Source organism: Buceros rhinoceros, unplaced genomic scaffold (assembly GCF_000710305.1).
Source record: "Buceros rhinoceros silvestris isolate BGI_N320 unplaced genomic scaffold, ASM71030v1 scaffold37651, whole genome shotgun sequence".
NCBI classification, from domain to species: Eukaryota; Metazoa; Chordata; class Aves; order Bucerotiformes; family Bucerotidae; genus Buceros; species Buceros rhinoceros.
In genome coordinates, this window is record NW_010396656.1 from 2,066 (window position 1) to 26,787 (window position 24,722).

General features: G+C 37.4%; 1 protein-coding gene across 1 annotated transcript in view; it reads right to left on the reverse strand.

Annotated features, from left to right (window-relative positions):
• Positions 1-4,963: 4,963 nt before the first annotated feature.
• DDX1 (DEAD (Asp-Glu-Ala-Asp) box helicase 1) overlaps positions 4,964-24,722 on the reverse strand; it is a 20,085-nt gene continuing 326 nt past the window's right edge. The window contains exons 2-26 of the mRNA XM_010145959.1: positions 22,833-22,884; positions 21,815-21,878; positions 21,072-21,101; positions 20,738-20,834; positions 18,810-18,857; positions 18,598-18,681; positions 17,602-17,685; positions 17,095-17,171; positions 15,921-15,993; positions 15,733-15,809; positions 14,794-14,908; positions 14,145-14,283; positions 13,152-13,212; positions 11,930-12,028; positions 11,140-11,229; positions 10,384-10,572; positions 9,323-9,374; positions 8,766-8,912; positions 7,961-8,052; positions 7,433-7,505; positions 6,928-7,000; positions 6,768-6,810; positions 6,470-6,565; positions 5,587-5,707; positions 4,964-5,276 (exon numbers count right to left, since the gene is read on the reverse strand). Of these exons, the coding sequence (XP_010144261.1) occupies positions 5,146-5,276; positions 5,587-5,707; positions 6,470-6,565; positions 6,768-6,810; positions 6,928-7,000; positions 7,433-7,505; positions 7,961-8,052; positions 8,766-8,912; positions 9,323-9,374; positions 10,384-10,572; positions 11,140-11,229; positions 11,930-12,028; positions 13,152-13,212; positions 14,145-14,283; positions 14,794-14,908; positions 15,733-15,809; positions 15,921-15,993; positions 17,095-17,171; positions 17,602-17,685; positions 18,598-18,681; positions 18,810-18,857; positions 20,738-20,834; positions 21,072-21,101; positions 21,815-21,878; positions 22,833-22,884 (2,207 nt within the window). The 3' untranslated portion in view covers positions 4,964-5,145. The remainder of the gene's footprint in view (positions 5,277-5,586; positions 5,708-6,469; positions 6,566-6,767; positions 6,811-6,927; positions 7,001-7,432; positions 7,506-7,960; positions 8,053-8,765; positions 8,913-9,322; positions 9,375-10,383; positions 10,573-11,139; positions 11,230-11,929; positions 12,029-13,151; positions 13,213-14,144; positions 14,284-14,793; positions 14,909-15,732; positions 15,810-15,920; positions 15,994-17,094; positions 17,172-17,601; positions 17,686-18,597; positions 18,682-18,809; positions 18,858-20,737; positions 20,835-21,071; positions 21,102-21,814; positions 21,879-22,832; positions 22,885-24,722) is intronic.

Genomic DNA, 24,722 nt, shown 5'->3' on the forward strand with positions numbered 1-24,722 from the left:
CCACAAGAGCTACCCAACAAAAAAAAAAAAACTGGTGGGGGGGGGGGAAACGACAAGTTTGATGCGGAAAGATTAACAACAAACTTCTTCCTTTTTTAGCTACAAAGACCAAAAAATGTTAAAGCTCAGTAAGAAAATCCAGGAAAAACTTAGGTTTATTTACCATATACCATGTGGTTTAGAAACTTGGACTAAATGATGTCCTTAGTGAAAAAGCACCACCTGGCAACAATGACTGTTGCCAGAACTTCTAACCAGAGTTTGGGCTGCTGAGAGAAAACTTCAGATGGCTTCAGACTATTTTACAATTTTTTACTGAATTTATATTCTGTTCTCTTTGTTTCAGACATTAGAAACACCACCAAAGATCAGTGCTTCCAGGTGAACAGACCTTCTTTTTCACAAAACTTAGTTTTTTTTAAACTATGCAGTTGAATGCTGCTTAAACTCTTGTTATAAAGGGAGTGAAGGGCAACTGCAGTATTTTTTTTTAAGAAAGGTTAAAACTCAATAAACCCCCCCAAACCTTTGCTTTTGGTACAGAGCTGATTAAAGCATAATGACATACTACTGTATGCTAACAAATCATCTACTTCCTATTTTGAAGCACTTAATTTAAAAATACCGTTGTTATTCAGAGCAACTGTCATAAGCAAAAATTCACAAATGTATAGGCATACCTAATCCTGATAAATCTACCAGATAGTCAAATATACCAGCAAAAGCAATTTGGATATAATTTCTATTGCTTTTTGTTACCCTCCACATTATTTTTCATAATTCATACAATAAATTGAACTAATTCTAACACAATCACGGCTCTGGTTAAAAGGATGCTAGTTCTCAAAAAACAGATCTGTAGAAGGACGGCTTTAATTGATACCATCCAAATCACTCATTGAGCTTTGTGTATTGCAACAATCAGCAAACAGAAGAAAGCCGTCACTGGACAATTCTGCAACACTTCAGTGCTATCAAAAGACAGCAAACAAAGCAAGACCCAGGGGCAACACAGTTTGTGAAAGGAGTACTATGGCATTCCCGTACACGGTCAAGTTTTTAAAGAATCTTTGTTATATACATAGGATGGTTCAAGTTGTCTAAACACAAGTGCTTGACGCTCTTTAGAGGTGCTGCAGGTTACGTCAATTTTCTGTGGGACACAGGAAGGTACAACTGGCACCTACAGGAGAGAGACCTGTGTCTTTCTGGAGTGGCAGCGTATCCTGTCACCCCCTAACGGTGAGCTAATCACATATTAGCTCAGTGTTAACCAGAATCAGCTGAATTCCAGCAATCTCTTCCCCACGCATCAGTTAGCTGTTTCTCCTTTTATTTTTTCTGCCAAATATTAGGTCCAGCAAATCCCTTCAGGACAAGAGGAATACTCTGCTATACGCCTTTGGCACTCCACTAAGCCGTGGTATTCAGCAGACCTAGAGTATACTTCATGAATGTACTTTGTATGTTCTCCAATAACAACAATCATTATGAAAGACTATTTCATTCATGTGCTGAGTATCATGAAATAGCCTTTAATATATCATCGCTGCTAAGGAATTATGGAAGTTCTTGCCAGTCCTGGCTGACATTCAGCAGATTACTGCATCCCTCTAGCCCAGTTTCTCCATCTGTGGATCAGGCCATATTCGTAAGAAACCAGCAACCACAGACAAAAAGCACTGCAAGATGCAAAGTGGGTTTTGAAGACATCTTAAGAAATGATTAAGAGCTTGCTCATCATTCACAGAACCTGCAAAGTAACAACTTCCAAGAAACTTGTTGAAGTGTTATTATTGTTAGGAGGATTCCTTACACAAGCCACACCTCCCTCACCCCTTACATAACCTTTATTTGTCTTTTGGCACGTGTTTGTGTAACTGCAGCTACAAAGGGTTTCTTTAAGTGTCCCTAGCCCTTACATTTTCCCTATCTACAAGCAGTGGGGCAAGGCAGATGAGTATCCACTCCTTGGTAAAGTTCACCCTTTGAACTCACCGCCCATTTCCCCCCTTTCTTACATTTTATCTAATCTACTTGAGATGCAGTTACTTTGCTAACTGGTTTAAGTAGGAGCCCAGCTTATTCCATTATACAGGTATTCACATATGGTAGTGACCACAGGCCAATTACATCTTCAAATAGACCAGGCATGTTTATTTGTGTGTGTGATTCCATAAACATGAGAAGACTGGAGTATAAGCTTGTGTTGCCAGCAGCAATTTTGTCTGCTTTCACAGTAGCAAAGCACAGACATACTTAAAGCATAAGACACCAGTGAACTCCTGCCTTTGGGGGCCCCAGCTCAGCAGTTTGGATGCCGAGTGGCAACCACCATCTGTATCCTTTTTCCTTCCATAAAAGGAACCTTTATAGCAGTGTAAAGGAAAACAAAGAAAGATTACTACCAGTAGTTTTAAATACTCAAATGAATAGTTAATCATCCAATAAGAATGTGAATTCCCTCAAGAAATTGTACTAAAGCAAATTACTCAAAAACACAAGGGTGCTCCAATAAGCAAATGATAAACTCAAAGAGGCAGCAAAAATCTCTCCCTACCCCAACTTCACATCTATTATTGAAATATAACTCGGGGGAAAAAAGCTTGAAACTAGAATTATTTTGCTCATTTTACTTCAGCTAATCTTGAATTTCCACATTTCCCCTTTTTGGTCAGAAAAGCTGACACACAGCAAGCTCGCCTTCATGAAAATTGCTTACAGAGTTCTAAAGCCAGTAAATTGCAACAGATACCACCACGGGCACTTAAGGAAACCTAGTTTTTGGTGCTGTTTTCAGTTAGTCAGACCTAGAGATCAACACTGAGAAGAAAAATAAACACAGTTTTGACACATACAGTAGGAAGAATTAGTGTTGTATCCAGACAAGGAACAAGCCATGTAAAACAGAAGTTAGTGGAATAACCATCCTAGCAGCTTAAACTGCATGTTTATTCAAGCTGCAACAAGAAGTCAGCCAGTGAAGCAAGCGTCCTTCTCTGTTTGCGCTCCACACACACAGTTCTAACAGCTGCAATGTTTTGGGTTTTGTTTTTGGTTTTGGGGTTTTTTTTGTTTGTTTGAAACTGTTTCTAAAGAGAAAAAAAGAACAGGGAAAATGTAACCGACCCGGTTGGAAACAGCAGGCTGGTAGACCAACGGCCTCTGCAGCCGTACGCGAGACATCAGCACCACCACGAGGCAGTCAGTGGTTAAGCCACGTAACAGCCAGCAAAAAGCACACCCCACCCGGCCCCCTCCTCCCAGTTACATACATGTAGCACACACATGCAGCAGCCCCTACATGTATGTATAAACACACAATTAAGTACTCAATTTCAACGCAATTTATTTTTTCCTATCACTTGGAATATTCCCAATGACAAGAAGTACAACATCACATGACCCTAAATATACTGTTCCTATATATCTGTTGACTTTTAACTTTCGGTGTGAAAACATCTCCCTATCTTGACTGTGCATGTGAAAGCAAGTCAGTGCTTGGTTCAAGAAAGGTAGTTTAAACTTTTGATTGGAATTATGCCTATCTAGCTACATATGGCTTATCACTTACTGTTACTAGGTATGGGCATTCTGAAATTTTTAAAAGACAGTGAGCAATCACGGACAATTGTCTGAACTTAATTTGATATATGGTATGATTCCATTTAGCTGTTTTTTGCTTTAAGTTCTTTTAAAATAACCTTACTTGCTTTATGAAGAAATGTGATGTTTTCTGGCAAGTTCATCTTTTTAGTGTTTTAAGACAGCAGTAACTGAAAGTAATATAAAAAAACAGAACACATCCCTCAAAACAATTGCAAGTAGATTGTGTGCCACCTCAACTAAATAAATTTCCTAGAGACTGCTCATCAGGGCAGAAGGGGGTTTCTGTTCAGCACAAGATACAGTTCAGTTCTTGACATCTCAGTCAACCTTTAAAGCTCCTCAGCCAGAAATTCTTTCCCCCTGTATCTCTCCCTTATGCTGCAGTGGTTGAAGGCACATCAGCAAAACCACCCCCCATCCTTCCCCATTTTAAAATATATAAAAGGTATTAAGGTATATAAGGAGCAGTTTATTATAACACCACATAGTCACAGTAACTTTAATACATAAATTTGCTTAACTTTATTAGAAATCTATGTTATTATAACAGCTAGGACTCCCAGTCTGTCTGAATTGCTTCTTTGCGCAACTTGAGTTTATTCTGGTTTCCACTGTTTTCTGCAAGGGGACTGGCATGACTAGCAGTTTTCATGCGGAAGGGAAAAGGTTATTTTCATTCTGGGTTGTCAGGCATATCCAATGACCTTTGAAATTCTAGGTGACAACTTGCAGGCAAAGTCACTGAAATTTCTACGTATCATTAGAAGAATCTCTAGAGAAAAAAAAAAAAAAACGAAGCTAAAAACCCCCACATCAGACTACAGTAACTTCATCTGAACAAATTCAACCTGGCTGAAAGCAAGAAGCATTAAGTGTTTCAACCTATACTGCTGCAAGAAAAAGATTTATGAACTGATTTGATACTAGTGTGTTACTTTCCTATGAACTCAGAGTATAGTAGAATTCTTTGTACAGGATCAGTTTAGAAATTTAAGACACATTAACTCAGAGAAGTATAGTATTACAGAATCAAAATGCAGTTATCAGCCTAGATTTAAAGTTTTTAGGATAACCAAGAGCTTCAAATACATGTCAGGAAGATTTTCTTCTTCCTCAATATCTTAAATACAAATTAGCTGTCCGAGAATGGATGTGTCTTTAAAAAACCCAGCATTAAAAATTACAGTTCACAGCTAGTTAAGCAATTTTAACACATATTCTGCAAGGAATAGAATTAAACTTCATCCAGATTTGCTTAACTACACTTATATTTTCAATAAACCAAGAAGCTACGGAAAGAATAATTCTGCAAAGTAATCGTCAAGGCAAGACAAAAGAAGAGCAAAACAAAACATTTCATCTTTGACTCGTTTTTATTTTATCAAGACAGCTAACACACTGAACACACTGTTCATCACTCAAGAAGTGCATTTAACTTTAATCCTTTTCTAACTACTGCTACTCAGAGATAGTGTGGGATTTTTGTATTTGCAGGGTAGAGCATTTAACTCAAGCCTTGTCGCAAGTGTGGCACAATCAGAATGTTCTGAACAGCTGGTTAGGAAGATAGCCAAGATGCAAGAAAGATGTCTGAGCTTCCTTTTCAAGGGCAGCCAACTCTTGTACTGTAGGTGCCAGAATATCCACATGGCCTTTATACAGTCCACCTGTCAAAAGAGACCCAATCTAAATGATGTGTTCAAAGCAGAACCAATCAGCAGAACTGATAATGCCCAACCACAGTTATTCAGGAAGTTAAAGTAACTTTAACTTAATAGAAAAAAAGCACAAACAAAAACACAGGCATACACGCACTTTGGTCATCTGCAACCTGTAGACTGCACATAACAAATGCAGAAGACAGCAAAGAACTAGCAGGTTTTTTTTTAATCTATCATTCTCTAGTTACACAACCAACAAACAAGAAAGGAAGCATTGCTTAACTGAAGTGTAACTCAAGAGTAGGTCATTGCTTACCACCCAGAGCTCTTTTCTGCCCATATGTAACCTTCCCATCAAAATCATCTACTGGTACTTTTATGTCTGGTTCAACTTGGGCAATAGTGCAGTTTAAGTGTTCTTCAATCTCCCCGAGCAACTAAAAAAACCAAACCATAAAATATATCTTAAAATACTCTTATGGTCCAAGACTTCAGTCAAATGAGTGTTCTGCACAATCACATTCAAGTAGTTTCAACAGAAACAGAACACAGAAAACAATATGGTCACAGACACCAAACACTAACAGAGTCTTTTTCCCTCGAATGAACTACACAAGTTCATTCCTGATCTCAGTATGTTTTTACCCTACCTAGAAACCTTTACATACTGCTCTACCCTATGCCTAGTGAGTGGGGCTACTTTATAATAAAGAGCTCGCAGTCCAATCTTATTTTACCACATATGATTTATCATTCACTCTTCTTTAATGTAGAAAGAATGGAAGGACTGCGTATTTAATGAGCACTCATATTGGGTATACAAATCCCAACAAACACGTACTTACACGACACACTATTTCCAAGTTAGAGGAAAAAGTTTCAAGTTTTGCAGTGTTACAGTTTTGCGATAAACCATCTAAAAAAATCTGTACCTAACATCCTGTAACTTTTAACAGCATTTGCTTAGGAAGACTACAGAGAAGCTGAAAATAGACGCCAACAGAACTGGCTGGGAATATTAAAAACAAGCTTTTATAATTAAAGAAATAACTTACAGAAAGTATAACTTGCAAAGTTTTCTAAAGGTTATAAACACCCCAAACCTAGCTTTGTACTTCAACTACACAGATAAAACAAGAACTATATCCTTCAGTCTTTTAAAGGGCTTAGAACTTTCTTGGTTAAATAAAAACATTTACCTGCATCTCATTGTACCATATGGTGCAACCTCCTTCTTCCTTCAGCCTAGTATTGTAACACCCTTTTCCACGACTACTGCATACATGATACCAAACCTAGAAATAAAGTAGACAGCTTCTAAACTTTCTGAAGTAGTTCAGTACATTCATTTTAATTGTAGTATGAAAAATAGCTCTGACACCAATCTAAATTTCCTTTCAATTAAGCAAGACCAAACAAGCAGTTTTCCAATGCAGGATTAAGTCAGACATCAGCAGTAAATAATGTCTGTTCAATTTTGCTTTCGAGTACAGTTACCTTTTCTTTCTCTTTCGCCACAAGGGAGATAGCCAAACCCATCCTGAAGTATTAGGAGACAATGGAGAGAGAAAAATGTATTTCAATAACTACTGCCAACTTATGAAACAACAAGAAAATAATCAAGAAAACATGACAACTACTCTGAACACATACACACCTCTCAGCTCTGCCTACTCTCCCAATTCGATGAACATAGTTCTGTTTTTCATCAGGGAGTGTGACGTTGATAACTGTAAGATACACACAATGCACAGATAAGAAGTTTTTTTTTTAAACAAGCTAAGATCACAGACCAGACACCTCATAAATACAATTTTGATTGTTGCAATCTTTCTCCTTAGCCCATATACATACTTTACATTCTATCACAGTGGTTAAGATGTCATTACCTCAGTACCTACACTTAAGGCTTCTACAATGAAACTGCTTTCTCCACAATTACTTTTTGACAAGAGCAGAAAAACAAATGAAGAATCCCCAGCATAGATCATAAACATTTGAGAAGGTATGGTGAACAACCAAAATTTATCTAGTTCAAGCCTTTAATAGCTTTTTAAAATGAAGCTGTAAATCATGTATCTGTTTTAACTAGTTGACTAGTTAACTTAAATATATTTAAGCCATAAGCAATTCAATGGCTTAGTTCAAAAGTTGTGTCTTACCATATGGAACACCATGAATATCAATTCCTCTAGCAGCAACATCTGTGCAGATCAAGAAACGGACATCTCCTCTCTACGAAAACACAGTTGTAAAGAAGTGTTGTGCTAAATAAACAAAATCCCTGGCAATAAGGCAGTAGCCCTTCACACTTACTTCACCTTGAAGTGTCTCTGTTCCTATTCAGGAACACTTCAAATAAAGCTCTTCCACAGTGCAACAATGCTTTTTGAACATGAATAGCTTGTCAATTTACATCCTTATATCTTTCACCAGTAGGGTAAGGCAAGTATAAATCAATTAATGGCTTAATTGAAACCAAACTGCCTAATATTTAAATAAGTTTTAAAAATATTCAATTACCAAAGACTTTAAAAGCCAATTAATCTTTTATGGAGCCTCACAGAATTTTAGCAAGTGGAAAATAGAGCATTTGAATACAATTAATTTAAATGGAGAACTAGCAACACAAATTAACATATGATAACAGATATTAGGAAGTGAGGGAAAAGAAAAATCTGGTGCATCACCTTGAATCTTTCCAGGTTTTGCTTTCTTTCTTGAGGTTTTCTGTCCCCATGCAGACAGACACAAGAGAACTGATGTCCCTTCCTGTCAGGGCCTGAAAGAGTTGCAATGCATTAATAACAAGTTATGACACAACACCAAACAGAACTGGAAAAAAAATACGCTTTGTGGGCAAAAGTCTTGGCTATGGGAAATTTCACTTATTACTACCAGTTAATACAAACTAATTACTGATACAGGCACTGGGGGAAAACAAGACAAACTATTAAACAAATACCTTTCCTTTCCCCTCCCCAGATGAGGTCTGTGTAGGTCTGTCTTCTCACTCCTTCCTAAACCTCTCTTGCTTCTCCAAACACGTGTGTCCACCTTTCTCCTCACACATCCCCTTTCAGTGTCCCCATTTTTTCTCTCATATTCCTCCTTTCACACAACCATATGTGTGTACTTTTGTATGCACATGTTTCTTACAGTGTCTCCTGCCCCTTGCAACTACCGCCTTTTCTTAGATATGTTTCAGCAAAGGCAGCATATACTTTTCCAGCCATTTCAGAGCTGTCTGAAACAGGTACGGGGCAGTTCACTGCCTCCTCCCAGAAAGGGCACCCCTGCAGCTCCCTGCTACCAAATCCTAACTTTCTGTCCAGTTGGCACATCAAAAAAAACCCCAAACAAAACTTAAGCATGATTTTATTTGAGTGGTGTCCAAATATCAGTGACCTCTATCACACAATTCTAGCTTTGGAAAAAAAAATACACCAAAAAACAGGAAGGTAAGCAGAATATGGTTTTCACGAAAAATATTACCTCCACCCTGTTGGATGAAGTACTGCTCCATATTATCACAATCTATTTTAGTCCTACAGAAAATAATGGCTTGGTCCATCTTGTGTTCTTTGATTGCCCGAACGGTGTATTCCCCTTTTAGAATTTTAATAGCTTCAGACCACATTTCTAAGTAAAAGTAAAGACATTATTTCACTCAAATTGTTTAAAAATATGAAGACATTTAGTTTTCTCTAGCCTTTCAGTAGACAGTTAAACTTTTATTTAGCAAAGCAAGCGAACTAGACCTTTATTTCTTTCTTCTCCCCCCGACGTGCTCCCCAGCTCCAGAAAGAACAAAACTATTCAGGATTTTCAGGTTATTTATACACACCAAAGACTTGTTTATATATCTGCAAAATACACACTCAAATCCTTTTCTCTAGCCCCTAATTAGAGAAACACATTTTTCTTCACAACTACAAAAACGTAGAAATAAAAACGACTTAAGGCTGATATCTACTATAATTTACCCTTACTTCACAACATTTACAAAGAATTATTTCACAAGCTATTACCTAACTAGTGCTGCTGATTACCTGGAGTGTTAGCGCCGGGTCGTGTATTGTCTTTTGCATGTACTTCATCAGTCTAGAAAAAACCCCAAACAAATAAACCCCCCACATCATTAGTCCATACTTCAGAGGAAATACTCGTAATTATCAAGAAATTAAATAGTTTAAAAGTAATCTTAGCATTCTGTTCTCCCACCAGATAAGTTAATCTACCTTCACTTAAAGTCTGAGTATAAGCACACAAAGCTTCTTCATAAAAGGATAATAAAATTTATGCAGACACTGCATGGAAACAGCCTTTGAACAAGTTGTATTAAAAAAATCCAAACAGACCAAACCTGACAATGTACTATAAACATGGCTAAGTCATACAAACACAGTTATTCCTTACCTTTTTACCTCTGCTAGGCTGAATCAGATATAAACTTAAAACCCAAGAGAAATAAATTCATGCCTAAGACTTAATGAAAATGTTCTAAACAGACAACAAAGGGAGATTCCAGAGACAATGAGGGGTTAGAAAACCTATTGATTGTAACTGCAAGAATGAAATACGTAAGTCCCAGGGCATTCATAACTCAAAACCTAAAGACTTTGACCACCACCTGCTCACATGAGTAAGTGTCAGCTTAATGCTGAATTTAAACTACTCTCAAACACAGTCTGAGATTAAATCCGTTTCTCCAAAAATTGCTTGCCTCACATAGGTCATAGACTACTTTACAGAATGATCTATGTTGGAAGGTTTACTTTCTCCTGATTAATCAGGAAAGACAGGTACTAACTACAGTTAGGCCACAGGCCATTAGCTGTGAAATGAGAGAAAAAGCAGCGTGATGTCATTGTCCTGTAGTACAAATCAGAATGCTACTCTATCAAGATCTTCCTCAATCACATTTTTAAGACTGAGCTGTTCAGAAACTGTTATGACATCACTGACAGCATGATGCTGATGGGAAAAAAAAGACCAAATAACTTCAGGTGCACTAAGCTGGTAAAGATCCTAGAACATTAGACCCCAAATCTGAAAGTTAAATAATTAAACATGGGCAAATAGTCTTAATTTTCCCTTACAGATCACTTACTCTGATATGATTCTTGCCAAGCTTTTCCCAGAGTTTGTCAGCTTTTGGATTTACAAGCACAACTACATGGTGTACAGTTTCCGGGACAGAATCTTCTCCTTTCAAGTCAACCCAGGTCGGAAAATGCATGATCTTTTCCGATAGTTTTTTCACATCAAAAGAATGTAGTGTTGCAGAGCACACAATCACCTGCGAAGAAAAAAGCCATGCAGATACCACTAAAGATCAGATTTTTCCCAGCAAAAAGGTCAGGGTAGAACTGGAAGAATGTTATGTAGTTTTATACAATAATATAGCACAATAGAAAAGAGTCCCTGATGGGCTTTTCCTCACCACAGAAAACACCCAGCTGACAAGAGTCAAGACACAAAGTTAATTGACCATTCTCTTATAAAAACCCAGTCATTTAAGAGGAAGAAAGTAGAATTATACTGAGAGCTGATCAAGATTATTAGAGCATTAGAAATCATAATGTATGAAGTCACTCTTTTTGCAGATATGTTTATATCTAAATAACTCAACTACTGCTAAACACTGGGCTTCAGGATCTAGGATCCTAAAAATCCATAGTCACAGGCAATTCCTAACCCAATGAACAGTGTTAGCTCTGGACAAGAAGTTTAAGAAACTCTACCTCAAAGAAGCATGCTCCATGCCACAGTCAACAATTGAAAGTAGTGCACACACACAAAAAAACCCCTCTGAAACCACCAAACAAACAAAAAACAAACCCAAAACTACAAACAAATTTTATACCTGAAGTCTTTTTCCATCTGAAGTTATCTGAGGAATCTGACTATGGATCCTGTTTATGAAATCTGAATAACCTTGGAGCAGAAGGCCATCCTACGTGAGAATAAAAGAGATAAAGCTGCAATTCTTACTTCTCATTTCTCAATCTATACACCTGAGTTAAATAAGCAATACACTAGTAGTCTCAGAATTTCTCTTTTCATTAGCTGGACAGGTCAATGCCTGAGTAGGATACCATTACTAAGGATTGAAAAAGAAGTAAAAATCTGGAGTATTTACAAATGCAGCTGCTGTGTTTCCCAAGAAATTGAACATCTGTCTCAGCAGCTTCTCCTACCTAATACTCAAGGCATTCCATCCTTGTGATTATTCAGTTGTACTCTAACAGATCAGAGAGAGGAACTAATTTCACAGCATACTGACTACAACGTTCATTGGCCTCAAGACCTGCTGAGTAATCAAAAATGCTTATCTTGTCCTCATTCTTTCCAGTTCCCTGTACAGTGAGACTTCACTGCCTTGTGAATATGGCCTGAAATATATTTCAGGCTATCAGAAAAAATTCAAACTGCTTTACCAGTGAGGCTATAAGGTGGGGGGGGAAAACCCCAAACAAACCATAGGTTACCATGGTTACAAACAAGAAGATTATTAACCCGGCATAGTCAATAGGTAGCTAATGATTGTTCCACTCAAGTACCAAATGCTATATAACAATGATATTTCACTGACTTTAGGAATGTCATACTGCATTTAAGAAACAAACTTAAGTATCACTTAGTTCTCTACGTACAGCTTCATCCAGAACCAGGAATCTGACTTGCGATAAATTAAGCTTTCCTGTTGAGACCAGGTCATCCAGTCTTCCAGGAGTTCCAACGACAATATCTACCTATGAAATACATAAAAGAGTATGAACTGGTCCCATAACTAGAGGCATTACCAGCTTTGTCTAAATTTAAGATTACAAGACTATTAAATTCAGTATGGTGCCCTATTTTCTATTAATTAACTCCTTAGAATCCTAGAGTAATTTGGGTTAGAGGGAACTCCTAAGGTCATCTGGTCTCTGCTCCCACCATCACATGCAAATCGAGCACCACTTCTAAGTGGCTTTAGGTATCTGTCCAATAAAATTTTCGGTATCTTTAAGGAGAGAGATCCCACAACTTTTCCAGCAACCTTCATCTCAGTTCCCTGGCCATTTTCTTTAGCAGGAAGTGTTGTGTCCCTGCTCCCTTCTCTCATCCCCCACTCTCCAACCCGTGCAGCTTTGTTACCTGAATCCAACAGATTCATTTTTAAATGGGGATAAAAAATTCAACTTTTGTCACTGTGGAAGTAATACATATCAGGTCTATGAACTACAGAAATAACTTAAGATTTTGCCAGATGGAAGAGCTCACTGTCGTGAATTTAACATTCATGTGAAAGTGTAGCAATCTTCCAGTTCAAGCCTGCTTTGGAGAAAATTTGTAGTTTGGCAGCTAGAATCACTGGAAAACTTATCAACAGTGATGTGGTCTTACTTCCAAAAGCTAAAATAAATAAATTTACTATGCTATCTTTATAGCATGACTGAAGTGATTGTACATCCCACGCTGCTGAAGATAGACCAGTTCCTTAAATACAGGACTGCTTTGTGGTATAGGTTGATCCTGATAATTGCATACCAGTTTATTCAAATAAACATGAAGGAGAAATTAATAGAAAAATGATCTCTGTCTTGTTAGTTAAGGTCAAATAGAAAAAATTACACCTTTACTCTAAAATTTTCAAAATTACTCAGGCTTCAGCAGACTTTGACCAAGTACTATAAGCATTTGTATTGACAATTGCCATGGAAGTAAAACAAAAAAGGCTAGACCAGTGCAAGACGAATTTGCCATCAGCTGCACGATTTCTTTTTATCAGGTTTACAGGAGTTACAAGAAGCACCATTACTATTCTCTGGCAACATCACGAGTTATTCAGAGCCTGAACTACTAAATCGTATGAACAAAAATACAACTTACTCCTTGCTCCAGTACAGAGAGTTGATCTCTTGCAGCAACCCCACCAATAATCAACAGTTCCCTAAAATTACATCAACATATTTTGACACATGCTAATCTATTACATTCAGAAGATATAATAGACAACTGGCTGAAAAGTGAATCCTTTAACAGTAGTAGTTAATGTTTAACAGTTCTGAACAGCAATTTAAAGAATAATAGGAAAAAATTAATTTTAAACTTCATCCCTTCATATGTATTGTATTTTAATTCAAGAAGTGGGAAATTTTGTTATCGAATTGAATTTCATTTTACTGCTGTTGTGTTAAACACCTTAACCAAATCCATATTAAAAAAGAATCTGTTCTTTAAAAATTTCAAAGTAGTTTAATAAGTTTCCTGTGTTCTTGAAAGCTAAAACTACAAATAACAGTAAACTAAAGTCTTACATCATAGCTTGCCTCTCCCCATTGCTATGCCCCTGTAATTCTGATAAAAGCACTCTTGTAAATTGACTGCAGTTTAGAACATGGAGACATTTAAGTTCTGTAAGTATAGTCAAAAGAGAAACAACTTTAGACCAAAGCAGCTTGTAGGCAATTCATTTTTCAGAACTGCATCCCCATGCTAATCACTGCAACATTTGTCCTGTAATACGCTAATGCAAACAGAGCAGACCTTGCATCTAACTGCTTCTTGGAGATGAAAAACAAACGAGAGGAGGGCAGGAGGAGGCAAAGAGGGCCAGGGGAGGTGAGGAACACATGAAGATGCTCAGAAAAGAAGGGCAGTAAGTAGCAGATGAACTTTCCTTGATTAAAAACATTAGATTATCAAAGGTATGTGATCCTTAAAGAAAAAATCCAAATAGATTTGTCATTCCAGAAAGATGTTACTCCATTCATACAGCACAGCCCCTCCCAACTGGTCTGACTGTAGCTGAAAAGTCAGAAAGTTCATTGGTATCGTCCATGGACCAAACCATAAATACAATTATAACAGATGTACTGTTACCTTAATTTGGGATTATCAACATATTTTTTGAATTGCTTCACATTGTTCAAGGTCTGCTCTGCCAGCTCTCTTGATGGTTCTACAATCAATGCTTTTGGAGCATTTGGAAGGTTTTGTGTCTGAACCACTTGTGCACTTCCTAAGTGGAAAAAAATATGCCATTAAGACAAACTACATTCCTATCCTGGAATTTTTTACTAGAAACAAACTTGGATTTTCTACTAATAATCAAACCCCTCAAGATTCTAAATGTTCCATTAAAGGGTGATATTGCTCACCCAATTATGAGTAGCTTCAGATTCAGAGTCAGAGGTTACAAGTCAATCTTGCCATTAGAGCGGCTATATTGGCAATGCAGCACAATTAACTGTACTGAAGAGCTTAAACACATACACTTCTAAAGATTACACTCATGAGTAACTTAACAGAGCTTCTTAACTGATGCATTTCTAAGTTCAAGACGTTAGACTACTTATGGTTTAAGATGAAGAAAGCTTGGAATACTTTAAAAAAGCACTAATATTTCTGCCAGTAAGATCATTTTAAGACTTTGAAAACAGCAGTAATGAAGCAGTCAAAGCAATCAAAAGATGCTGTATAACACAATCTCCATATAGAACTGGGAGAAGTTTAAAAAAATCTAACCTACCTGAGTGCTGTGATTTTACAACACTACCATCCGGAGCCTTGCAAAGACCAATATAGCCATCTTTTGGTGGAAACTTGAAATCATCCTCACCAAAATTGAATTTCAATTCAGCATTCTAGATTTCAACAAAAATGTGTCACATAGACAGATTCAAGAGACTATGCAAAATGAGAAACAATCCCATAATTAATTTCCCCCTGAGAAACCAGCTAGATGAGGAAGAAGTGAAGGAGTGTTTCCTCCCATCTTACACATTTCCCTGCCCCAAGCTGGCTTAAACCTGGTAGACATTTTGTGCATGGTTCTAGCTCTTAACACACTTTTCTTCTACATCGAAATACTCCCACTTTTACAGATACATGGAAACCTTTTTTGAAGTTTTATGTTCCATTCATTTTCAATGACAAACCACTATTTAAAAGAAAAAAAATAAAACCACCACATACCCCACATTTTCTTGGACTTTACATTTCTCTGACAACCAAAACCTTTTTTGTTAAAACCTTTACTCAGTAAGACATCATCCCAGGGACAGTAACTCCAGAAGAACATACTACTACACTACCATAATGTTAAGAGTTGAGAAAAAAAGAAACAGGAATTTTGGCACTTATAAGTTTCTTGCTTTTATCTGTTGAATCACAGCATATCAAAGTTAAGTACAGACAGAATAGCACTGGTATTAGGAACTAATTATCTATGCTATTCCACCCTTATATTCAAGTATTTAAATTTGTATTTAAACATTTGATGCTTAACTTTGAACTGTACTCAAAAGGTAATACACTAGGGTGACCACTCCAGTAGTGAACTACTAGTGGACCACAGGAAGCAGAGAGTGTACAAGCACTGCTATCATACTTACAGGCGGCTATACAAATTTTACACATATCAAAACAATTTTCATTATCTTACACATCTGGGATATTCATAAGTTACCTTCAGTACACAAGCTGCAAAAAGTGCTTGGTTCCTTACATGTGGTGGGATTTCAAAAGCAAGGCCAAGGTCCTTCCCTGAAAGCAGGGTTAAGTCAGACTCTGCATCTGTGCATGATCATCTCCTCACCCCTCCCCCAATCCAAGCACCCCAATAAAACTCCAAAAAAGAAACTGAAAAAAACTTACCATTTTTGGAAAATTTTATTTGTCCTTTATCTATGTCTAGGTAACAGCCAATTGTATCATGCATAGTGAATTCCTGTAACAAAAAGAAGTTTGCGAAGGTGAGATATTTTAGCGTTCAGTGTACTAAGAAAACAGAGTGCTTACACTCTGTCAGCTTTTAGTTTTCCCACTTCTTTCTACTGCATGCTAATTTGAGAGAAGCACGTTCATTCAGTCCAAGAATTCTGCAGTAAATAGCATGCACGTTATTATTTGATTACAAACCCTCAGGAAACTGCCCAATTTATCTTCCATATTTAAACAGTCATTGCTGCTTCAAATTTACTTCAGAACAAAACACTTTGAAAATGATAAATTTAAGTTACTTACCTGGAAGTATTCTGCATTATGGAAAACTGCATTAGTCATGCATTTATTAGCCAATGTAAATCTAAGCTTAGAGCACCAAACACATTAGCAGGAATATTTTGACTATAAAAAGACTAACTCTTGCAGAAAGTACTATTGTAGCATAGAAATTGCAAGTTTTAAGGCATTGAGAGTTCATCAATATCACAATAAGACTCGAGCTTCTGCTGTATCATTCATATTTACATAAATCATGCTTAAACATCTGAACTCCTGACCGGCACACTACACAAAAACCACCACAGATATTCCTGGTAGACATTTGCAGAAGTGTACATTAAGGTTACAACAACTCAATAGCCAGGAATAGAGCACAACTAACCACGTATTATTAGAATTTAAGTATGTGTTTTGACATATTGTGCTATTACTTCTGCTTTTACTACTAATAAGCAAGATACAATGCCCTCATTTAAATATTCATCAAGATATAGAGATGGATTGGTGGTGTTCAAGCTAAGATTGAAACAAGTCAAGAAATAAATCCAAGAGATAGTTGACCTCTAACGCATAGAAAAGGTTTATCTTCTAAAGAAGAGTTAATATATTTGCAGTCAAGCCATGATCACAAGCCTCAAGCTGATGCCTTTGTTAAATCTATTAATGTGCTTTTACCCCAGAAGTGTTTCAATGTTTCTTGGTACTTTTGCCCAGTGACGTTCCCTTAGAAGTTATCATCGTTATAAAAGACAGTTGATTGTTACAGCACAGAACCAACATGCAAAACTTTTAATCATGTTTCTACCAATAAACAGTTCAAGCTTACCTCACCATAGCTGTCAAATTGCTTGTTGTGAGATTTCTTACCAGTGCCACCAAAACCAAAGCCAAATTTATCAGTGCCTGAGGACAAGACAAAGTAGAGCTTTTTATCTTTTGGTTGACAGGCTATGTTTTCTCATTGTACTGGCAACCAAAGCCTTGAACGCTATCATGTAACAAAAACATATTACACAGTGCTAACTAAAGAATTCTGTCTTTGATATTTGCTAAACCAGTATTATTGTACCAGCACATTTATTTATTTTACTAGTTTCCAGTCATCTTCATTAAAAAACTGAAATGAAAAGGAAAGAGTCAAGGGATGAGAAACATTGCCACCACCTAAATAGATTTCCTCTACAGAAAGAACAACATTTGTTCAAAAAGTTTTAAGCTCCCCTATATTGCTATCCTTCCCAAGGAGCCCATTCTCTGCAAAACTAGAATAGGACTCCAGCCGTTGCATATGAATGAAACCATCCATGGGATTCTTCTTTTGAAGGAAACTTACCCAAATCTAGTGAAGCCTGCATAGTTGACCAACCCACTCTGCACAAGCCTTGGTCATGACAGGAAACTTCATAGTAGTATTTCCCTTTAAAAGAGAATGAAAAGTTCTGATACAACACCGAAATTTCAATTTCATCAAAGTGGTTCAGTTTGGCTACTTCCAAGATCACGCAAGTCTAACATTTCCACCCCTGCTACAAGTGTCATAAAATTCCCTGTTGCGTAGGTGTGAAAAGGTTCTGTAGGTACGGAAGTAATTAAGAAACATTATCAGAGAACAGCAGGCAAAAGAGAGAATAAGCACATGCCAAGAGGTAGTGTGTGAAAGGCTCTAAAGAAGTGGTAAGCTAGAGACCACTGGGTCTATTGAATCCACAAGAACTGATAAAATCAGAAGACCAGGGGTATGCCAAATCAGTACAAGACCACCAGTATGCACTAACACCAACAACTGGTTGTGTAACTTTAAACACATCCAGCTGGCTGCTATGAACAAACAGACTACAGGATTATCTGCACACCTGGTGGAATGGGACTGTTTGAGGGTCTTTCTGAACTCCCGCTTAGAACCACCAGAGTATCAGTATAACCCTGTTTCTGAGTAAAGACTTCGGTTGGCCTTCTAACCACTGCTTCAATCACTTTAACCATGAAATTTGTGTGAGCACGTGTCTGTATGTGCGAGGAAACAACTGAAAGTACTGCGTGAGTAGCTGTTCCCTATTAATAACAACTTAATACAACGTGTTCTAATGGGTGTTATGATTCCGTCTCCTCCAACTCCATCAGGTAAGAGGTAATTCAGAACACAAAGAGAGCAAGCGAGAGGTATCTGTCACTCCAAAGTCTTCATCTAGGAGTACACTGAGTAATAGCATATTTGTTCAGATGATTAATAAATTTTAAACGCAACCATTTACATTAGCAATGGGTGACAAGCGGGCATTTCAGTTGAAACTTCTAGGAGAGTCTCCAAAATACATAATTTTATATCTACCTTTAGTTACGCCTCTAGTTGCTCTGCATCCATGCCATTCCTTTACCTCTCTGCTTTGGCAACACAAACCATCTGATCCAATTGCTGAAAACGACAAGAAGGTTTTAGTTACAGAAACTGCCTCTCTAACTTCAAGAAATTTTCATGGATATTTTCTTCTAGTTTATTCTTTTTTTCGCCAAGTGAACTTTTAGAGCATTAGGACCACTCACCAAAAGCAGATCCTCTATCATACGGGTTCATTTGCCATTTATTGAGCACTAAGTTTGAAAAACAGAAAAGAAAAAGTATTAAACCAACAAGGTAAGCCTAGACATCTCAAATTAGAAGTTCACATTGGCACTACAGTGTTTGCCTTAATTTTCTGAGGAGACAACTCCATTCCAGTCCAACCCGTATGAGGTCAAAATGAAGGGCTGTAACTTGAAGAGTGGCAGAGATGCCAAATGCAAAGGTATTCTATGAAAGTTCAGATTATTCTACTAAGGTGATCACACATAAAGTTAGTTACAAGTGTCTTCACTGGTTTCAGTTTTATTTTTAAGATAAACCAGAGTTCCACATATTCACAATCAAATTCAGCTAGAAAATATCCAAAACTACATTAAGAGCAATGCATTTTAAATGTGTTTGTTATTTCTGTTTCAGATTTACATTAAGGTATTTTTCAGGGTATCAGTTAAACTGTTGTTGGTGTATCTTTCTAGCAGAAATTAGAACTGTGGAAAATATGCTACTCTCTCTGGGAAACTTAGCAGCCGAAACCCAGCTGCAACACTATCGTGTGGGAAATCATCTCTAACTGGTCTTGTTTTATTAACTCTAACCAAAACAGTAGCTGTGTGTGGACTAACCCCTTTTATCCAACCACAGTGCCTTAAGAGATGCACGCTGTCTGTGTGACGGAGACGCTATCCAATCACCATGTAGCTAGTCGGGTGGACAAGAGTCTATAAATTGAGATGTATTGTAAACAATAAACGAGCACGATTTCTAACCATATTGGTATACGATCTGTGACTCGGACTCCATCCGCAGAAGGGTCCCTGCTACAAACTGTCACTACTGAAGAGCTAAGTAAGATACATGCACATATAGTACATAAAAATTCAGACTTCATTTTTCATATGCCAAACAACATGCTGCAATAAAGCCTCGGGGTTCTACAACATAAGGATTTTTTTGTAAAACTAGATGCCATTTCAATCAGGATTCAAAGCATATTTACAGTATATTCTTTCAGGGAGGATTTAATATTTTTTTTTTAAAGTTGACCCTACTGTCACCACTGTAGCAGTAGTTATGACAAAGCTGAAAGATGAGAACTTCCCTAACATCTTCAGAGCGTTGTTTGTGCGGCTACTGTCACTTACATAAATCACAACCTATAAATAACAGAGACTGGACATGGTTACTAGCTTTCAAGTTGCAAGCTTATTTAAATAGATCTATAATAGTCCCTTAAATACTGTAAGGATATTATCACGGTTACAATCTATTCTTTATCAGTGGGCTTCGGCCCTGAGCATTTCCCGATCAGTTCAATATTTACTAGTTCAAATCTGCAACAACTTCAGATGTTACGCAGCTTCCAAATCTAGCTAGGTGCAAATAGGAATGCAACAGCTTTATTCAGCACAGCAGAACTGAAAGACACACTACAGTGCTACCTCAACCACATAAAAATAAGTTTGAGCCTAGAAGAGCTTTCTGCTCAAGCTCAAGAGGCCCAAACCATCTGTGTAGTGTCAACTGTCTGATCTATCCCTACAATTGGAAGATTTTTTTAAACTCCTGTTTTTTGAGCTGGATGCTACTACCATTTCACATCTTGCAAGACACTAAACTAGTACGGCTTTCAGAAGAGCGTAGTGTGATTCAGCCAGCCTTAAGCTGAAAGACAATAAGCATTATTAAGATTGCAGTCAAATGTACCCCAGTTCTTTCCATGACTCCATCAGTAAATTCTATTCACTGTTCTATGAAATCTGGGGTGATGACACTCTATTTACATTATCCAAAATTACAGAAAAAATATTTATCTAATGCTAAGTTAGGTTAACTTTACTTTGGCATGTGATGGAATTGACATGAAGTAACAGCGTTCCAGACTTGAGGAGCGTGATGTATAAAAACTTACCTGCCCCACCAGTTTTAATAGTTGCTTTCCCTTTCTTGCCTTCCATCTGGTCCTTCAGTGTTTCATACACAATCTGGATAACTGGAATGCTAAAAGCCTAAAATGGAAAGTGATTTTCATTCCAGAATTTATACAAGTATTTACAGACAGACATTCAGCCTAGTTTTCAGGTGCAATACCCAGGGCCAGAAACACTTTAAAACATGCCTACAAGTTTGTAAAGACTACCAATAATAGCGCTTAAATACATATACAAACACATACACAAACACACACACCACCTTTCACCACTTCAAGACTTCTACTTCCTGCTAATTTAAATTTGATTACTTACACCAGTTTTTCCACTCCCTGTTTCAGCAGCCTACAGGAAGAAAAATTTAAAAGCTCAACCAGAGTTGCAACTTACACTGTAAAAACCGTTCTATAGTTTCATTTTAATACACTAAGGTTACTTTTATTCTGCACGATACAGAAAATCTTAAGACAGTAATGTTATTGATTCATACAAATTAAATGCAAATACAAACACAGAAAACCTTCACAATAGACTTAAATTAACAGCTCACAGGAAAACTATCTAATCGGTGTCTATGCACCGATACCTGGAGGTGCTACAGAAGATTACTGGAAGCATTACTTTGGTTATGGAACCAAGAACACAGAGATTTGCAAAAGACATGATGAACAAGGCATACTAATCTGGCATCTTCAAGGTTACCAACTCTGAAGCATTTGTTATGCAGTATCAGTCACGTTCCATACAGATCTATGTCAGGTGTTTATGACTAAAAGGAGAGTTAATGAAATCAAAGAGCTCTCATTCATGTGGCAGTGACTGTTGTCAAAAAAAAAAAAAAAAGCCTAAAAAGAATGAATCCTATCTGCAAGACGAGTTGGAAACACAAAACTCAAAAAACTCAAAAGAGGTTTTTAGCTGACGAACATACTTTCTGTTGAAGAAGGACAGGAGACCTAATCTAACTACAGACCCTTCTGAAAAGGAGGGAATGGACTGCAAAAACAACAACTAAAAGATGTATGCTTCCTAGGAATAGGGCTATTCTGCATACTTACCATAAGGACATCACCACCTCCCAGGATCAGCGGGATGGACTCTGCTTGGATATCCGTAGGAAGACTACAGGAAAGAACACATTCACAAACTGATGTTACCAGTACAAAAAGGAATTTCTGCTTATAAGGGAGCTCACAGAAGCCACGGTAAATGCCACTCTTCCTGGCTTGCAGCTAAGAAAGTGAAAAGGATTCCATTTACACAAGAGCTTGGAAGAGAAGGTGTATCTTGACAGGAAGTGACTAGTGGATGCAGTGGATTCATTTGCATCCTGACATGAGGGTTACATTTCACATCACTGTGCTGCACGATAGGAGAAACATTAATTACATACTCCCTGTCTTCCTTTCTTTAGGTGAGTTTCACTTTTAAAGCCACTTACACCGCCCACATTTACAAGAGTCCTACTCAAAACTGGAAAAGAAAGTAAAGATAACTAAATGTAACCAGCATTTTCAGACAATTAATACCATGCATATGAAAAAAGAAAAATGCCATACACTGAGATTGTCCATACTGACAACATTCTGAAAGACAATTCAAAGCAAGTTCTGAAGTCAAACATTTTAGCCAAACAAGTAACTAAAACCAGGAAGAATAACTTTTGTAAAAGATTGACATGCAAGCATCAACTCTGAAGAACATAAATTCAGACCACAGTCTGAAAAACGGTTACTAAACTAGCATCAATTATGCGACAGTATTTTATCCGATAATCCCACAATACATAACATACAAACCAGAGGCACAGAGGTAGAAGCATGAAGGCTTTTATCAAACAAACAACACAGAAGTACAAGCAGTTGTCCTTGTCCAAATTTAAACATTACCACTGCAGTCACAATTTGTGTTCTTCAGTCATTCACACCAAAAAGAAGCGCATGAGATGTAATGACAGTTCAAGAAAAGCACTTATCTGCTTTGTTTTAATGTGACAGCAGAGGTATTTTAAGAAGCTGTCATATATTGCCGAAAGGCAAATTAGATTTTGCCAGTCCCAAATACACTTCTACTTACAGCCAGTCCATCTCCTCCACTGCCTGAGCTATCTCAGGCATAACACCCATTTCTGTAAAACAAGAAAAAAGAAACGTGGTGTTTTTTATCTTGACATAGCCCAAAAGATTTCCAAGTGTCAACACTTGCCACTACAGACAAAAATAAAAAAGCATCCTACACGCTGCCTTCTCTATAGAACCCAAGTGATAGGTAAGAAACAACCTCCCTTCCCCACATACAGTTTGGACAATTGTTCCCATTTATGGCAGAGTAAGTCAGGAACATACTAGGCATAGGGGCAGATGCTGACATAGCAGCAAAGCAAACACCTCGGGAACAGAGTACTGTTTCAAGGGCAAGGTTCTTAGTTTTGCACATTTAAGGACACTGTCTATGCAAACCAGAGGAAGACTTTGTTAATCACAAATACCCTGACTCACTCCACGGTTGAAACTTAGTTTTCAAAAAAACCAATAACCGGTATCATTTGCGGACTTAAATTTGAGATGCCTGTTTCTTTCCATCAAATATTGCCTTACATGCTTACAGCACATATATTAACTCGACAATGCAATGCTTTGATTTGCATACAGTTGCTAATCACATCCAGCTTTGAAAGGGTTTTTTCCTTAGGTATCTCTTCTAGAAAATGCGTATCAAGGTCTGATGGTAATACCTCAGATGCAAGTTAAATATGAAGCCATACAATATTTACATGTTGAAAAACAAATTCTCTCTATTTAAAAAAAAAAAAGAAACCTGCAGCTATTCAGTAAGAGCAAGAGGAAAGCAGATCTTAAACAACACAAACGATGGTATTATATAATCAAAACAACAATTTAGCTGCTGGTTACCTTTTCGGGTCCATAGGGTTACTCTAAATAAATTTCTTTAAGTGTAAATATGCACCTTTCTCAAGGGACCTTTTAAATGCTAGCCTTCACACTGTCACATGCTGGGTTTCACATATACCACACACATGTACATACAGAGCTGAGCTGACAAATATGGATGTATGCATCCAAAATTTATTCTTCCAGTTGCTGTAATACAGATGCTGTAAGAAACATGTTTTGTTTGCAACTTGATTTCAGAAAGCTTTAATATTTTCAAGTGTTAGCCTGAGCTCCTACAAAATTAGACAATCCACATAAGCAAAAGGCTTTATCCATAGCAATAAAAATAGCTATTGATTGCAAATTATACATAAATCCCCACATTATTTTTTTCACTTTTAATATACTTCTGGTTCACACAGTTTAATTCAATATACAGTACAAGGGTTTAATCAATGGCACTATGACATTTTCCTCAACTACAACCAAATTAATCCTACTGTCTAGCATCTAGTCATCTCTACATTCATGCAAGAAGCTTCAGCATTTCCCCTGATGTTCAGATATAAAGAATTAAGTTAACGGAAACAAATTAAACAGCTTATACACATTAGAACTTTACAGTATCGTAATGCTGACTGTTTACCTACATGTGCAGGTATGTGCATGGAGGGGGGAGACTCGAAACAAACAGTCATGTTTCCTCTTTCAACAGAAAGCTTTTTGATTACGGTTTACACACGTATTTCAAACCATACCACGGAACAGACCTGCTCCTATGAAAGACTGTTATTATCCTCTGCCGCACAGAGAACAGTTATGATGAGCCTCCTGCTGGTGAAACCACTCAGCCTGCGGAATGACCTGACTTTTAAGCAGCCCTATTTGCCTGATGGGTGCATATCACATATGCAGTAAAACCCCCTAATCTGTTCTGATGATCACTTCTGAAGGCCTGCAAAAGCCCGAAGCGCCGGGAAGAGCACCTACACAGGCACAGGCTTCTCGGCCTTAAGACTGCTACGTGGTAACTCACACACTACGGAGAGCCCGCACCGAGAGCAGGCCCGAG